Genomic DNA, 19,701 nt, shown 5'->3' with positions numbered 1-19,701 from the left:
TTAAAATATAATTTTGTGGCACCGAAACACTTTGTGAGATATACAAGCACTTAAAATCCAATTTTAATGCATTTGTTAAATAAATATTAATTCATAGTTTTCTTTTTCTACAATACTTAAGAGCAACTGCCTTTACTTATATTTACAAAATAGTTTGCAAAATGTTCAAAATTAGAAAAATTAAAAACATCTAAGGAAAGAAAATATGAATTCAGGGTTTTCTTTTTCTACAACATGTGAAAAAAAACTCTCTCTTTATATGTACAAAATTTGAAATCTAATTTTCATACATTTATTAAAATAAAATATTAGTTCGCGATTTTNAAATTAAAAACATCTAAGGAAGGAAAATATGAATTCAGGGTTTTCTTTTTCTACAATACTTAAAAGCAACTGCCTTTACTTATATTTACAAAATAGTTTGCAAAATGTTCAAAATTTGAAAAATTAAAAACATCTAAGGAAGGAAAATATGAATTCAGGGTTTTCTTTTTCTACAACATGTGAAAAAAAGCTCTCTCTTTAGATGTACAAAATTTGAAATCTAATTTTCATACATTTATTAAAATAAAATATTAGTTCGTGATTTTCTTTTTCTACAATACGTAAAAACACCAGCCGTTGCTTATGTTTATAAAATAGTTTGCAAGATATTCAAAAGTAGAAAAATTTGAATTAAATACATTTAAAAAATGTGAATTCAGGGTTTTCTTTTTCTACAACATGTGAAAACAACTCTCTCTCCATTTTATTTAAGAAGCAGTTTCTCTAAGATATACAAAATTTGAAATCTAATTTTCAAACATTTATTTGAAGAGAATGTTAATTCTTTTAAATGTTAATTGATTTTCTTTTTCTAAAATATATGAGGACAACTGCATTTACTTTTATTTATGAAATAGTTCGCAAAATGCTCGAAATTGTGAAAAATTAAAAACATTTAAAAAAAAGAAAATGTGAATTCAGGGTTTTCCTTTTCTACAACATGTGAAAACAACCCTCTCTATCTTCTCTCTGTATCGTTAAGAAACAGTTTGTAAGATAAGCAAAATTTGAAATCGAATTTTCATACATTTATTAATGAATCTGACTAGTTTCAGCAACTTTTTTCTTCAAATATTGATATAAAATTTTAAAAAACTAATTTATTTGTTTTATGATATGTAAAAACTTAAAGAAATAGCAAAAAAATTATTATTATTATTATTATTTTAAGTAACCATTTTTAGTAAAAATAAGGCATTTTCTTGCATATACGCTAAACACTGAAAAAAATATTTCTATCACCTAAAACAAAAACCCTTTCAGAATTTTATTTAGAAAGTTATCAACCATATTTTGAGCTATTATTTTAAAATCAAGTGCATACACTCTTTAGTTATGGATCAATGTAGTTAAAGAAGTAAATTTTTATACAACTTTTGCACTATTTGCGAAAAAATAGGCATAAAAAATTCAATTCTGCTTTTTTCTCTCTGTCTATAGTTCAAAACATGTATGCTATAATCATAAACACTCGTGAAAAATTGCACAGACAATTATTTTAAAAACAACATTAAACATCGTGTTTAAGGTGGTGCAAAATGTGAAAAAAAATCTGATGTCTTGATCGATTAAATTTTAGTTATTAAAGCAAAATTTCAAAATTGAATGTCAAAGAAGAACGATTAAAAAAATCCTATGTAAGGGAAAGTTCAAGTTATTTTTCTCACTTTAAAATATTGTTTCAGCGTTAATACTCGGTATTATTAAGTAGAAAAATTTTGATGTTGTTGTAGTTCATTCACGTCGCACTAGAGCTGCACAATGGGCTATTGGCGACGGTCTGGGAAATATCCCTGAGGATGATCCGAAGAAATGCCATCACAATTTTGATGATCTGCAGAGGGGATGGCACCCCCGCTGAATAATTTTGAGGAATGTTTGTATATTATTAAGTCAAATATTTTCTAACCGTTTTTAAGTAAAAAAAAATAAATATTATTGCTTAAAAAAGTATTATTATTGCTTAAAAAATTATTCTATTTAATAATACTCAAACCATATATTTTTAGAATAACACTTAGAATTGTAGGTAGAATTGTAACTATCCTACCATTAATCCACGTGAGAAAAGGAATAAAAATAAGCGAAACATATCAGAATCAATTGCACCACAAAACGATCACCCACACAAAAATAGATACTAAATCCTCAAACCGCAAAACAAAAAAAAGTGATACCCACATAAAAAAAAGGGGGAGATGAGATGGTACATAAAGAACATTCACTTCAACATTACAATGACAGTAGTCACGTGACCCTAACATTGTAATTTCAGTGAAATAGAATCGGTGAGAGATGAAGACACAAAAAAGGATGGGAGAATGGGGATTTTTATCTATTCTAGTGTAAGGGGTGGAAAGAAAGGGATGTCCATTAGATGATTGATTGTACCCTTGGTTGCTCATCGCTCCAAGAATTTGTACCCAATCATTCTGCTGATATTACGACCGATTGGGGAAATGGTGAAAAAGAGATGAGATTTCCGTTGACGTCCCTGAACGGAAGTTTTTTTCCGTTGCTCGCTCTGAGTAGGATTGAATACTGCTTAATGTTATACCCAAAGCCCTAATATAGTATATAGTGTTATTAGCAATAAATATGCTTGATTGGGTTTATGTGTTTAAAACGGCACTTTAGCAGAAAATTTTTCAAATTTTCACAAATTGAAATACAATATGAGAACAATTGAATACTTTGTTGAAAATGATGTGAACCCTAGTTTAGTGCACGGTTGTGCTTTAATTACAGCTATATTATCATACCACTAATAGCTTGTAAACTCTACAAAGTGGGATCATATTGCCTTACAACTTATGGCTTCTTAAGAAATCTATTGAAGTGATGCAAGCCAAGTTGATTCATAATGCCATGCAATTTATGCTTTTTCAAAATCTTTTACCACAATGCGTGAAAAGTTCATTTATATTATCATTCAGTTTATGGTTTCTCAAAATCTATTGCCACCGATGTGTGCCAAATTGGTTCATAATATCATACAACTTATGATTTCTTAAACTCTATTACCATGATGCTCTGGCTTAATATAAACCAACTATTTTTTTAATTTAGAAAAGTTTTAAAGTTGTTGAAACCTTAGTCCAATTATCTGTACTGCATTTGTTTGTACCATAAATATAGTTTAAAGTACCAACAAGTGCTGAACTATTCTTAAGACTCAGGGGAAGACCCGTAATAAAAATAGAAATTATACTTCGATTCTAAATATATTGAAAAAGTAAGTTAGAAATGCAAAAAAAAAAGAGAGAGAGAAATAGAAGAAGAGGAAGAAACATCATGCAGAGACACTACGCGATGATTTAGCCGTTGAATTAGAATATTTACACAATTTTCATTTTTCAAAAAATTATTTTATTCTTCGTAAAACAATAAAAACCCAATACAATAGTTATTCATTCATAATTTTTAAAAACACTTAACGCGATAAACCATTTTGTGGTATTATAGAGATGTTTAAACATTAGTATACAAATTTATTAATACGATAAAATGTGCTTAAAGAAATAATTGTGTAATACCGAATAGTAATAAAAAAAACAAATAAAATCAAATAATGTAATAACATTCTTATTTGCTTAATTAGATCGTAGATCTAATGAAATAAATTATTCGTAATTTAATCTGAAAAAGCTATTATTTATTGATAATTTTAATAAGTTCTTACCGTTTCTCAGTGTTAAAATATTTTTGAATTTCAGAGCATTACCTTTGCACCTAAACTTTCACTATTTTATGTTTTATATGTAAATTTTTTTATTTAAAATTAAACCAAAAATTGCAATTGTAAATTATTATTTATTCATTGAAATATGAACAAATTTAAGCCTTAAAAATTAGCTATATACTTATAACGTTTTTAACGCTAGACAAACGGCATGAAATTAATTTTTTTAAAAGAACAATTTTTTTTAATTCATTAATTTAATTATTTACTTCACTTTATAAGAGGAATTATGTCCATAAGATATCATACTATACGGTAATAAAAAATTTTTTAAATATGAAAGTATTTCATGAACAGTAGTCTCAGATCCTTCGATAACTCTTTCTTAATAAATAATACTTGTAAAAAATATACCTACATATCATCGATACAGTAAATGGATCATTGATACAGCCAAGCGTAATTTTTCTGAGTGCTAACTTTATCTTAAAGTAATATTTATCACAATTATAATATAAAAATGTTCTTAGATATTATTAACTACAATCAATATCATTATTAATAAAATTATTGTAAAATATAACAAATTCTAAGCACTTTTATAGCAAATTTCGTTAAAATCTAATGTAAAACAATGCATTTTCATTCAGTTTTTTAATATAAAATATAACTAACCAAAATGTAAAATATAAAAAAGCATTTTTTAACATAAAATTTAACCAAACTTAATTTTTCTGAGTACTGATTTTGTTATTTTATCTTAAAGTGGTCAAAATTATAATATAAAAATGTTTTTAGATGTTGTTTACTACAATCAATACAGCAATTAATGAAATTATTATGAAATATGACAGGTGTTATATAATTTACAGTAAAATAAATTGCAATACAAAGCAATCCAGTTTCATTCAACTTTTTTTTAACGTAAATAAAATTTATAAATTTCAAAAATTATAATAATAGTAAAACTCTTCTCGCTTTCAAAAAAAGCAATTCACTTTTTAAAAATATGACTCTTAGATTTGTAATAGTATATTTAATAAAAACTTTCAAAAAAATTTTATAAACAACTATTTTAAGACGCTGCTCGAAATTTTTGTGTTTGCAACAGAAAGTTTTATTAAAATAAAAACCAGCGAATAATTCAGTGCCAGATATAAACCTTCGTTTTTCCCCCACCGGCATGTTGGGTTGGTTTTTCTCCCAATATGCAATACTTGTAAGAAAACAAACTTTACGGAAAGTAAAGAGCATCCTACTTCATCAAACAGTAAAGTTGAACTACGTGTTTTCGGAGGATTTGTAAGATTGCATGTTACGTTTGAAGCAATCATAAAACAGAAAAAAATCTTTCTGAGTTTTAAGAAAAGAAAAAAACAAAATCACTGTTAAATCGTTCAATCTGTATTGATCCAATACCGTAAAAATCGGAAAACATGAAGTTTACTAAACAAATTACTGTCACATTTTAAACAAATATACTTATAAACTTATAGAATACATAGAATAAAAAAAGAATGAAACATTCCCACAACAGCCCGATGTGGGATAGGGGGGTCATGTAGATTAAGGCTCAACAATTTCGTGAACGGCATGATTGTGGCAATGTATTCAGCACCGCGCACGCATCGTCTTCACCCATAAATCTGAAGCTAAGTGGGCTTCAAACCGCCACTGGGAATCGAACCTCAGTTTTTCGCAATGATATTTCTGTACCTTAACCACTGAGCCATCGTGGCTCAGAAGACATAGAATATCAATCAATATTGTTTACCGAAAAAGGGAAAGTGAAGCAAACACAATATTTAAATATAGAGAAAAAATATATTACAATATATTTTTGCTTGTATTTAAATCGTTAAGTTTTTTAACAAAGGATAGCGAAAAATTACTTTTGAAATAAATATGAAAACATATATATAAACTGTATTAGTTATTATGAATAAAATTTTCCCTATTGCTATAATTTTAAAAATTTGCATTACAAGGAGAAGATCAAAGCATTTGTACTGAATACATGATTTGTTTTTTATCAGGAAAACAAGAACAATTTCTGCTTTTTGTTTTAAGGAAATTTGTAATAGAAGCCAAGAGTTTATTCTTATGCGGAATAAAATCAGCGTGTTTAAATATTTTCAAGTGTTTTTTTTAATTTATTTAAATAAAACATACTAAAAAGCTTAATTTTTTAAAGCAACTACGCAAACAAATTGACTAAAGTATCTGTAGTTTATAGTGCGTATTGATATATATTGATATTATAATGTTGTAAATCATAAACTAATTGAAATAAATTACTTAAAAAATATCCATCATAATTCTAGCAATAAAATTAGCACGTAATTCATTATCTAGCTACATTTATTGTTGTAATAATCTTAATAAAATATCCCCAAAATCACTGCAAGATCAATAGGATTGTTTAGATATTTGCGAAGAAAAGGCGAGTTTTCATACAACTTTTTCGTAATAAGACTATAACAGTACATAACACAAAGTACGATAGTAAATGTACAATAAAAAACTTCTTTTAATATTTTATTTTACATTATAGAATTTAAAAACATTTTGCATGACCTTCTCCCGATTACTTTGGTTTTTAAGACTAAGAGAGAGTTTGTGTCAATTTTTACAAAAACATTATTTAGTACAGGTTTTTTTTTATTTGAAAAAATAATAATAATTTATATCAAACATGAAGTCTTAAGAGAAAAATTATAAATCATTTGGAAATTCAATTTATAATTCAAAATTCGGACAGATCAAATAAATAAATATATTTCATATTCTTTAATTTATTAATTACAGTAAAAAAGATACAATCTAGTTTTATTTTCTATAAAACTTTAAATGAAAAACATTTCGCAGATATTAATACTGATTTTAGAGATTTATCAGTTTATATTTAAAATTACTGTTATTTCATTTGTATAAATTCTAGTTTATTTATTAAATTTAAATATTTATTTTAATGTTTCAAAGTACTTGTAAAATTCGAATACATGTATTTAAGTGCTCATTACGTTTTTTAAAAATGCTTTTTTAAATGCATGCATTATATTTGAACTTTATCTTTAAAGTATATTGATATGAATTGATAAAATCTTCTAAATTTAAAATATTCAAAGGATTTGGTTTCGTAAGTTTTTTCTATTTTCTATTTTTTGGTTTTTTTATTCTCCATTTAAACTAGAAACATAGGAAATCACATCACATATAAAACTGATCCATAATATTTTAATTTTATTATGAAGAAATTCATGAATACGGAAAGTTAAAAAAGCATAATATTTTACAGAGAAGCTGACGTTGTTAAAAAGGAGCATTAATTAAAAAATTAATTAACCATTTTAGTCCATTCGCAGTTAGATCCTTAAATATTTATAAAATGCAGAAGCAACAAAAAAGAACAGAAAAAGGAAAAGCAAGAAATTAACAGAATTCTTAAATTATTTATAACAGTTTTGATCTAAAAAAAAAGAGGGTAAAAACGAGTTTCAGTTTAAAATATAAAAAATTATAGATTATTTTAATAATCAAAAGAGGACTTGATAAATTGTTGTGAAATATAAAAGCAGAATATTTTACAGAAAAACTGGAGATTCAACTAAAGGGGAATATTATTTTAAAAAAAGTCATTAACAATTTTAGTCTATACGTAGTTAGATCTTCTAATATTTACGTAATGCAAAAGCAACAAAAAAAAGCAGAAAAATGAAAAGCAAAAATTAACACAAATTCTTAAATTATTTATACTGGATACAAACANAAATATATTACAATATATTTTTGCTTGTATTTAAATCGTTAAGTTTTTTAACAAAGGATGGAGAAAAATTACTTTTGAAATAAATATGAAAAAATATATAATCTGTATTAGTTATTATAAAAAAATTTTTCACCGTTGCATTAATTTTATAAATTCGCAAGCTTGCATGAACAATTACTAGGAAAAGATCAAAGCATTTTTACAGAATACTACAGTATACTATACTATACTAAGATTTGTTTTTTTATCGTAAAAAACAAGAACAATTTCTGCTTCTTGTTTTAGGGAAATTTGTAATAGATACCAAAGGTTTATTGCTATGCAAAATAAATTCGTCATGTTTAAATAGATTCAAGTTTTTTTTATTTAAATAAAACATACTAAAAAGCTTAATTCTTTAAGACAACTATACAAAAAAATTGACTAAAGTATCTATAGCTAATAGTGTGTATTAGTATCCATTGATATTACAATGTTGTAAATCATAAACTAATTGAAATAAATTACATGAAAAAATATTGACCATAATGTTAGCAATAAATTTAGCACATAATACATTATCTAGCTACATTTTTAAAGTCAATGTTATTGCTGTAATAATCTTAATAAAATATCCCCAAATCATTACAAGATCAATGGGATTGTTTAGGTATTTGCGAAGAAAAAGCGAGTTTTTATAAGACTTATTCGAAATAAGACTATAACAGTACATAACACAAAGTACGATAGTAAATGTACGATAAAAAACTTCTTTTAATATTTTATTTTACATTATAGAATTTTAAGAAATTTTGCATAACCTTCTCCCGATTACTTTGGTTTTTAAGACTGAGAAAGAGTTCATTTCAATTTTTGCAAGAACATTATTTAGTGTAAGTTTTTTTTTTTTTTGAAAAAATAATAATAATTTATATCAAACATGAAGTCTTATTGGAAAAATTATAAATCATTTGGAAATTCAATTTATAATTCAAAATTCGGACAGATCAAATAAATATATATAGTTCATATTCTTTGATTTATTACAGTAAAAAAGTTACAATCTATGTTTAATTTCTACAAAACATTATGTGAAAAACATTTTGCAGATATTAATACTTACTGATTTCAGTTTATATTTAAAATTACTGTTCTTTCATTTATATAAATTCTAGCTTATTTGCTGAATTTAAGTATTTATTTTAACTTTTCAAAGTACTTGTAAAATTCGAATACATGTATTTAAGAGCTCATAACGTTTTTCAAAAATGCTTTTTTAAATGCATGCATTTTATTTGAACTTTGTCTTTAGGGTATATTGTTACGATTTTATACAACCTTCCAAATTTAAAATATTTAAATGAATTGGTTTCGCAAGTTTTTTCTATTTTTTTATTTTTTGACTTTTTTATTCTCTATTTAAACTAGAAACATAGGAAACATATAATGCTGATCTATAATATTTTAATTTTATTATGAAGAAATTCTTGAGTACGGAAAATTAAAAAAGCATAATATTTTACAGAGAAGTTGACGGTGTTAAAAAGAAGTGTTAATTAAAAAAATAATTAACCATTTTAGTCTGTTCGCAGTTAGATCTTTAAACGTTTATGAAATGCAGAAGCAACAAAAAAAAAGAGCAGAAAAAAAGAACAGAAAAATGAAAAGCAGGAAATTAACAGAAATTCTTAAATTATTTATAACAGTTTTGATTTAAAAAGCAGGGTAAAAGTGAGTTTTAGTTTAGAATATAAAAAAATTATAGATTATTTTAATTATCAAAAGGGAGCTTGATAAATTGTTGTCAAATATAAAAGCAGAATATTTTACAGAAAAGCTGGAGATGCAACTAAAGAGGAATATTAATTTAAAAAAAAGTAATTAGCTCTTTTAGTCTATACGTAGTTAGATCTTCTAATATTTATGTAATGCAAAAGCAACAAAAAAGAGCAGAAAAATGAAAAGCAAAAATTAACACAAATTCTTAAATTATTTATACTGGATACAAACACTTTTAATTTTTTAAAAAAAGGCTAAAAGTGAGTTTTAATTTACAATATAGAAAAAGCTATAGATTTATTATAGATTATAATCAAGAGGGGACTTGCTGCAAAGTATAAAAGAGGGAATATATTTTGATAAATTTCAACAATAAAAACGAGTGGGTGAGAAAAACAACATTCAAGAACACTTGAAAAAACATTCAACAAATCCGAAACCTGAAACTACAAAGCTTTACCATTCGTAACATATTTAGCACAATAAATGGGGTATTAATATCTACCGTTTACCATTTGAAAGCCATGCAGCTGCTACGGCCGTCACCGGCCATAATGCCGTCAACAAGGGATACATCCCCGATTGAGCAACAGAGCGGACAATGGCTCGCATTGAAAGAACAATTGTTTTACCAACACAAAAATCTTTTAAGCTTCGGCGAATCAACTCTATCCATGAAGATGTTTTCATCAAATTTTTTTACCAACAAAGTAATTTTAATAAGTTTTCAGTTTATTAAATGAATTTACTATTAAATCAACAGTGTTTTGTTGAAAACAAAACATAAAATCATGCAATGCACGATTTTTAAGGAACTTTTTTAAGCAAACCCTAAAACAAGTTTTAACATTTGAGTATAACAATAAGCTATTTTAATACATTTTCTATTAAAAGTGTTTTAAACATAAACCCAAACAAGTGTAATATGTTATCTTTGGGTTGATAATTTCAAGAGTTAAAATAACTTGTATCCATCTAAACTGAATGATACTTAAAAATAATAAGAGAACTAAACAGGTGTTAGTTTAAAAACAATAACGAAGTTTATTTAACATTATCTAAATCTTTATATGCAAATACATCTTTAACTTCATACACAAAATCTTTAAACACTAACTCCAGATAAATTCCAAAAAAAAAATATTTATTGATTTTTGTATCTCTTGTCAATTTATTCAATTAATTAAAATTTATCGATAAATAAAAATTAGTTTGTTATTAAATAGAAATTTTTAGAATTTTATTCAAGGAATGATAAATTTGCATTATTTGTTTAAAAAGAAGCACATGCTGAGGAATGATTTAAACATTAAAATAAAGTACAACTCATTAAAGTCAATGCGTTATTAGAATTATTATTATTAATTATTATTATTACTTGCTTTCTAACTAACGTAATATATAAAGAAAAAATTTCATTTGAAAATAACATTCAGAAGTTTACACATTGTAGCTCCATCTTATTACAACTACTTAATTTAAACATAATCAGCTATATTTCTCTGAATGAAAAGCTTAACTTAATATTTAATACTGCGATATAGTTATTATTCAAGTTTAAATTCATAAATCTAAGAAAATATTTTAAATTTAAAATGAAGCAAAGTGTTTAGATAGGGGTCAAAAACATGAATTTCAACACATTAAAAATTTTTAAAAAATGTTTAAAAAAATTTAAAAAATCAATATTAAAAACGAAATTTCACTGAATAACTATTATTATTATTATTATTCATTTTATTGTAAATGCAGCTCGTCACAAGAGAAACTTATGTTATGTAACTTATACATATTTCATAAATGTGTGAATATTGGCATTGCATTTTACAATATTTTATGAATAAATTTATGGCTTTCAAAAACGTTACAATTTTATTACTCCTATAAATTTTAAAATATATATATATATATATATTTTATATTTGAAACAAAAAACTGTTCCTAAAACCTTCGTACCTAAATCATATTTATGCTTTTTCACTGTATTGATGTTTTTTTAAAGAAAAACTCAGTTTTAAATTTAAAAAAATTACACTAAAATCTATAAAATTTTATTGTAATATATAAAAATGTCATTTTTTGTATTTAAACTTATAAGCATTAATATTTTATTAACTACTTTTAAAAGAAGTTCTGATTTTATGTACTACTTTAAATGAAGTTGCATAAAAGTATACTTTATAGTTTACTAATAATAAATGTTTCGGGAGTGGAAAATTATAAATTATTATTAGAAAAATAGTTCAGATCATTTTTGCAACTTATGTAAACCTAAAATTATTTAAGGGTCAAACGAAATATTTTCAGCCCTTAAAAATTATTAAACCCCAATTTTAACCCTTTTTACTCAATCTACAACAATACAAGAAATCAACATACATTGATATTCAATTAAAATTACTAGTTAACTTTTTTAAGAACAAAAACTAAAGAAGACATTTTTTCCATGGCAAATTACAATAATTGGTTATAGAAATTAGATTTAATATTTTATATTTATTTCGATAAATCTTGAAAACTAAATCTATTCATAGAATGTTTACCGCAGTAAAACTATAATAATTTTCTTTTTACGAGATTTTAAATTTATTTTTTGATAAATCATAAATCAAATAATCAAGAAAAATTTCTATTTAAAAAAATGCGCACACATTTCAGATTTTTATTTTTTATTTTAACATTAACATAAGATAATTAAGTTAAATTATTCAGAAGCAAACATAACCGAAACTTGAAATAATACTAATCCTAAACTACCATTTAAAATTAAATATATTGTAATCTTATTCAAACACGATATAAAAAAAAATCTGTATATTTTTGCTGCATAGAGACCTGTTATGTTATTTTATTTTTTTAATACTAAAAAGGCTATTATTTTATCATATCAACAACATCATTCTTAGTTTTATTTATTTATTTTCAATCTCAATAAGATAATATTTGGATAATTTAAGTTTGTGAAAAATTGACATCTTTCAATTTATTTATTAGTTTGGAAACGAAAAGTGTATAGTATAACTAAACGCACATTAGCACCATTATTCCCATTTCTATTCTGGTTATTAAAAAAAATTTCAGACATGCAATCCGAGGAATAAGTTTGCCATAAGTTATTCTATAAACTTTTATTACAACTTCAGTTATTTTCAACTTATTGCTAAGAGACATAGAATTTTTAAAATTTCTAGTGCAATTTAAGCATTAAGTATCTTTAACGAATCATTTATCTTACTTTACTAATGAGATATTTTCTTAGAACAGTATATGCATCTCTATACTTAATCAAATGTACAAATATTATTCTTAACTATTGTCTTTAAATGATTTTCTGTGTTCTATTCAAGACGCTATTTAAGTAAATGTATTGATAAGGTTTTTAAAATTCTTTATCAATGAATAAAATACTTGAGTATAAAGTTTCTTCAGATTATTATTCTTATCTTAATATCGTATCTTCATAATAAGATACATTTCTTAATTCCAATTGCCTTATGATGATGGAATTTATTAAAATTTTATTAATATCTTTTATAATAAGACAACTTATTATAATAGTAGCATTAAATATTGACATTTTATAAGACATATTTTTATTTTATTTTCGGATGGTTTCTTCATATTACTTTAATAATGCGATATTTTTTTAGAATATCATATCTTTATACTTTGTAGAATTTACATTGTTATCAATAAATATTATCTTCAAACTATTTTTAAGTCTGTTTATACGTCTACATTCGATAATAAGCTTTAAAATCAGCTATACTTAATAAAAAGATGAGGTTTTTGAAATGTTATAAGTTGAATAAAGTTTTTTTTTATCATAAAACATATTTAAATTATTTCTTTGTCTTCATATCTTATCTTCATTATAAGAGATAACTTCTTTGAATAATTCCTATATTTTTTTACTGAAACAATTTCTTAAAATAGTGTCAATATCTTTTATAATAATATAATTTATTAGAATACCAGCTTTAAATCTTTATTGCGTTTATGCATTTATCTTAGTATCTTTAGATGGTTTCTCATATTTAATAAAAACTTCCTAAGCAAGTATAAAATTGACATTTATATATTAGTATTTTAAGTTAATTTATACAATTTTAAAGTTGTAATTTATTACATTTCTTATGAATTGAATAAGGCTTTTTAAATATATAAGCTCTTATTGGTTTTATATCTTTTTATTGTTTCTTCTAGCATCATTTATATCTTTATTCATGACAGAATTTATTTCTTTATTTTAAAAAAAATATCTTAGAGGTATTCTCATATTTAATAAATGAAACTAAGTCAATAAAATTTATACGATGCTTTGCTCCACTATCATTTTCGATTGAATGATGCATTTCCAAGAATACAATTTTTACAATTTCTCATTAATTAAATGAAAAGTTAAAGTATATAGTGATGTTAGATTATTATAGATGGATATTATCTTTAAATATTCCCTTTAATTGATTTCATGATCAAATGATTTCTTCATAACAAGATAAATGTTTTGAATGAATGAATGAATTCCAATTGCTTTATGATGAGGGAATTTAATAGAATTTTATATATATGTTTCGTAATGAGAAAATTTCTAGAATAGTAGCGTTAAATCTTTACACTTGACTTTCAGGTTATAATTTCTGAAATATCTTATGAATTGAATCAAACTTTCAAACATATAAGCTCTTATTGGTTTTATATATTTTTATTTTTTATTTTATCATCATCCTTTATATATGTCAGGTTTTATACCTTTATTTGAAAAAGTATCTTAGAGTCCTTTTCATATTTGAAAAATGATATTAAGTCAATAAAATTTTTACGATGCTTTTTCCCACCATTATTTTCAGTTGGAAGATGCATTTCTAAGCATACAATTTTTACAATTTCTCTTTAATTAAATGAAAACTTTAAAAAAAAGTGATTTTAGATTTTAAAAAAAAATTTTATTTGTGTAATTTTTTGATGTTTTAATACTATCTTTGCAAATTATTTATATTTTTAGTTTATCTTATACTTTCTATGAAAAGTATCTATCTTTAAACTTTAAAATATATATCTTTACTTTCAAACTTCATAAAATGTATCTCTTTATCTTAGAAATCAACAGATGGTTTTTTACCTTCAGTAAATGAAATAAATCAAATAGAATACTTTTTATAGCTTCAATTATTTTTAACTTACTGTTGCACTTCTAATGGTGGGACTGAAGAGTTTGATGAATGAAAATTTCGGGTATTTTATACAGAAAAGAGACATTTCTTTCCTTTGCAAACGCCATTAAACTAGGTTTAGAAGATAAATTTGCATGAAAGTTTAAAATTTATCGTTCTAGTCCAAAATGTATTTTAATACCAAATGCTTGGAAGAGCATTTTATATGAACATTAGAATAAAATCTATTTTATTTTAACTATATTTTTAATATCAAAGGTTCAAAAAAGCAATTTGCACGAAGGATAAAAAATTATATTTTTCATTTTAACAATGTTTTTGATACCAAGGTTCAGAAGAGTATTTTACATGAACGTTGAAAAATTATCTATTTTATCTTAACTGTATTTTTGATACCAAAGGTTCAGAAGAGTATTTTACATAAACATTGAAAAATTATCTATTTTATCTTAACTGTATTTTTGATACCAAAGGTTCAGAAGAGTATTTTACAGGAACATTGAAAAATTATCTATTTTATCTTAACTGTATCTTTGATACCAAAGGTTCAGAAGAGCATTGTGCATGAACGTTAAAAAATTATCTATTTTATTACAACCGTATTTTCGATACCAATGTTTAGAAGAGTATTTTGCTTGAACGTTAAAGAATTATCTTTTCTTAAAACTGTATTTTTGATACTAAAGGTTCAAAAGAGTATTTTACATGACCGCTTGAAAGTTATCTATTTTATCTTAACTGTATTTTTCATACTAAAGATTCAGAAGTGTATTTTACATGAACATTAAAAAATTATATTTTCATTTTAACAATGTTTTGGATACCAAAGGCTCAGAAGAGCATTTCGCATGAACGTTGAAAAATTATCAGTTTTATTTCAACCGTGTTTTCGATACCAAGGTTCAGAAGAGTATTTTGCTCGAACGTTGAAAAATTATCTTTTTTTTTTTTAACTGTATTTTTGATACTAAAGGTTCAAAAGAGTATTTTACATGAATGCTTTTAAGTTATCTATTTTATCTTAACTGCATTTTTCATATTAAAGATTCAGAAGAGCATTTTACATGAACATTGAAAAATTATCCATTTAATGCTAACTGCATTTATTTTATTGCGAAGGTTAATCAGAGTATTTTATGTCAACATTAACAAATCTTTTTAATTGCGTGTTTTTTTAATACAAAAGTTATCATTTAAAATACAAGAACAAGGAAGACTACAGTTTACTTAAAATGTTCGAACTTACCTCTACTTGTAAAACTGCTGTTCCAGAGCCAAACTATTCGAAATTAGAAAACTTTAAACCAAACCACACTTATAAAATTTGTGCACATTTACATACAACATTATATCACATAAATATCACATTTTACTACTATCTCAAGGATCTTAGGTAAGGTATCGATACAAGCAAGCGCTACCATGACGAAACTAACTTTACGAACAGAGAGTACTTCTTTTCGGACTGTCCCACTGACCACAAGGTTAAAATCGTCGCTTTTACGAAATCATGAAAGAGATTCTAACTAGCTCGTTCAAGAGTTGACTCGGCCCTTCTAACGCTGAGGAAAATATGATTAAGTTATAGCAGCAAGCGGCGGCGGCAGTAAATACAACATTTATTTCCTCGCCCCGGGGCTGTTGTTTTAGAGAGAGAACGAGAGAGAGTTAGGGCGGCGGGGGTGGCCAGGGCGAGGGCGTAGGAGAGACGAGCGAAAGCCGCGTTTGGCCGCGAGCAGGTCTCATTTTTAGTCTTTTCAAGAAGTTAGAGAAAAAAAAAAATTTATTTTTTCACTTAAAAAAAAGAAGGTTAACTAAGTATATTCCACCTGCAGGTCCATGTCGTCGCAAAACGGACATTGGGATCGGTTGGCATCCTTTCGAGTTGATGTGTATAAACATGCGAATTTACAAATGTAGAAAATGTCCTGAGGGGTTTTGGCGGCTACTTAAAGGAGAGAGAGAGTGCTTAGGGGGATCTCTCCGGAATTGTGTTGTTGTGGGGGCGAAAAGGAAACTTAATACCCGCGGAGTAGGACGTGGATTAGATAAATACTCCAATTTGAATGGGAAGGAAAGGTCGGATTTGAGGAGTAAAGGCTTACCTGCCAGGAGCAAGAGTCCAGAGCGAGAAAGGACATTGTCCCGCGGCGTGTTGACCGTTCTTTGCCGGCGTGCCGGCGAGAAGGGGGGGCGGGAAAATCGTAGCCGTCGGGTGCCGGGAGACAAAAGTCGGTGATGGGCAATTTGGCGTCGAGTGGCCAGGAAGTGACGGGGTGGAGACCGGCACAGCGGCCGCAGGGTAGGTGCTGAAGGGGGAGGGACGCCGCCGCAGGGGCACATGCGCACCGCCTACCAGGGGCGTGGCTTCAGGCGCGCCCCCGTTCGTAAGCTCTCTTTCGACTGGAGTATAACAGTTTTCCGGTCCTTCCAGCAGAATCCGACACCAGATCTCAACTCGGTTGCTGCCGGATTCCAAACCCTTTTTTTTTCGACGCTGTTTTCACCCTCGCCGCCCCCACGCGTGTTTCCTCCACGCGTAGAGTTGTTGGGGTCCAAGTGGAAGCATGGGGGTGAGGTAAAAGTGCCGTCCGCTGATTGGATGCAGGGGCATTTGAGGGGCGTAGCCGGAGGGCTCATTTGAGAGGACAAAAGGAAGAGATAGTTCAGCATTATTTTCAAAGGGATGTATGTCCAGCCTCTGAGAAGATGAGGTGTAAAAAGAACTGAGGAATTTTGTTGGAGGGAAAAAGCCAATCACATTCCAGATAAAAGAAAAATTTATATTGCATGTTTTTAAGTGTAGCTATTATTTTTAAGAATCAAAACACCTTAAAAAAAGAGCAGTATCACGCTAAAAGTTAATTCTCTTTTTCTTGCCAATTATTTTAAATATTAAAACATTTCGACTAGTTGTACGCTTAAAGAGTGTTTATTAATTTTAACGGAATAAAAACAGTAACTGACAGCTTTATGATGATGTTATTAGTTACATTTTGCTAAAACATTCTAAACTTTTTTACGGTAAAAGGTTTTTTTTTTTTTTTTTNGACATATATTTAAATTACAACATAAGAAATTCCGTGGGCATTAAATAAATAATAACAGTTACTCGCAGCATCACTTAAGCGATATACTATTCTGATGGTTGTTATTTCTTCTCAAAACGTATGTATGTATGTGTATATACATAAGTTAAAAATATTGAGAAAATATGAAAAAAATATAATAAAGATTTATGAAAAGAGAAGGAGAAAAATTGTTAAAATAAAATATTTTTAAAGAATATTTTTTTAAAAAAATTATTTAAAAAGTGCATAAATTTGGATTTTATCTTTAAACTAATTAAGGTTTTAACATTGGAGGAGGGGTAGAAGAATTAGGGTTGTAGTTGTGCTGTACATTCGCCTTAGTTATATGTATATAAGTTTATATGTTGTACAAGTTAATTTTGAAAGGTAACCAAGATGATCGCGAAAAAAAATCAAATTTCAAGTTCTTACGACGAATGAGTCCAATAAATTTAATTTGAGGATGTAAATAAATGTTTATTTTTAAAGTATTTAAAAAAAGCAAACATTAAAAAAAAAAACAAAAAAAACTTCTGTGAAGATTTAACTAACAACAATAAAAAATTATCTAACTTAATAAAAAAGGTAATAAGTGAATTTTGAGGAATATTCTCACGGCAGTCATCTGTCTCATTTTTTTAATATTTTTATTTTTAAATTATTAAGTTATACATTTCATTATTTAGGAAAGTTAACCATAGTCGCTGTCTCTTTATCTCCATGCTTATGTTAGAGTATAAGTCATCTCAGGTGTGATGCTTTTATTACTTTTACTATATTAGATTCTCTAAATTTTTGTTGTGAGTCATTGTTATATCTAATTCTTCAGATTCCATTTTCTTCAACTATTTCGAAAATTCTTCTCAAGATTCTTCAGTCAAAAGTCATCAGAAAAAGTATAAATTCAGAGATAAAAATATATTTTGATCTTTTTATTATAAAATTAACGTATAATAAAAAATATAAATGTAGAAAATATTAATTTTTTTATTTTACAATAATTCTTTCGACCCTCAATTCCTTGTTACGTCAAAAAAAATTATTGTTTCCTTGGATAAAACTGGTATGAGGTATTTTACTCAATTTGACGCCATTCCATACCAATAAAATACCAGATGCTGAGTGGTCAACAGATTTCCACACAAAATTCCTCTAGAACTACAGATTTCATACAGGCAAGTAACCAATATAGTAAATAAAACTACATTCGTTGTAATAGTGACACATCAATATTTACCCACTTACTAAGAAATGTGGTATAAAAATTATTTGTTTTTCCAGATAATAGTCTGTTACTGTAAAGAATATTCTTTTTTCTTAGTTTAAATTGTTGGTGGAGTTTTATTTCGCAAAAGTAATATTTCTGATTTCGCATTAAATGAAATACATTATTTTCAGAAAGTGCACTATTTTAATAGGTAAATAATACATTGTATGATATAAATAGTTAAATAGTAATGCGTTGTTAAATATGTAGCTAGTTAAATGTGAAAGTATCTAAGGTATTTTCTGTTTGTCCGTTGAAGCAATATCTTTTTATTATAAATATATGTTTAAAAAAAATTGTCAATTACAAATACATCTGAAAGGACTCAATCGGTCGCATACTATGTGACGCTTTGCACTGTAAGAAATTCCTCAGCAAATTGCAATATTAAGTACGGGACGTTGGATGCATCAGCAGTATAATCCATTTTTGCGATAAAATCCATTTTTACCGTAAAATATTAGTACCATAATTTTTACAGTAACATTTTATTTAATTACAGTGATTCAATTTATTTAATTATAGTGATTCAGTGATTTTACGGTAATTATTACTGTAAAAATGACGTTATATCAAACTTTTTGTTCCATAACTTGTTTCGATAAAAATAGATTTTACGGTAAAAAAGTGCTACCACCCTGAGTGCCGGTACTTTTTGCCGCAACTTATTTTACAGTGTGCTTAAATTAATTTAATTTTTATATATATTTTTTTAAACAAAATAATGTCATTCTTTTTTTTCATCTGAAATTATTAGTCAGTTGCGATGCAACTCGTCTTTAATACATTTTGTTTCATTCTCGCTCTCTCTCTCTCTCTATCTCTATCTCTTTTTTTTTTTTTTTTTTTTTTTTTTTTTTTTTTTTTTTTATAAAGAAAACAAGAGCTGTTCCACAAAAACTAGAAAAATATCATACTAAAAGACATTTATGCGG

At 26.2% G+C, this 19,701-nt stretch overlaps 1 protein-coding gene across 2 annotated transcripts in view; it reads right to left on the bottom strand.

Annotated features, from left to right (window-relative positions):
* The window catches only part of LOC107443623 (transcription factor AP-2), a 190,988-nt gene extending 174,100 nt beyond the window's left edge, over positions 1-16,888 (bottom strand). Inside the window, exon 1 of one of the 2 annotated variants that reach the window (XM_071184187.1) lies at positions 16,534-16,888. In XM_071184187.1, the coding sequence (XP_071040288.1) occupies positions 16,534-16,569 (36 nt within the window). In that variant the 5' untranslated portion in view covers positions 16,570-16,888. The remainder of the gene's footprint in view (positions 1-16,533) is intronic. The other variant, XM_071184189.1, reaches the window with a different exon arrangement.
* Between the last annotated feature and the right edge of the window lie 2,813 nt (positions 16,889-19,701).

The sequence above is a fragment of the Parasteatoda tepidariorum genome, chromosome 8 (assembly GCF_043381705.1).
Source record: "Parasteatoda tepidariorum isolate YZ-2023 chromosome 8, CAS_Ptep_4.0, whole genome shotgun sequence".
NCBI classification, from domain to species: Eukaryota; Metazoa; Arthropoda; class Arachnida; order Araneae; family Theridiidae; genus Parasteatoda; species Parasteatoda tepidariorum.
The sequence above is the reverse complement of the archived record's forward strand: the minus strand, read 5'-3'. Positions and strand labels throughout refer to the sequence as shown.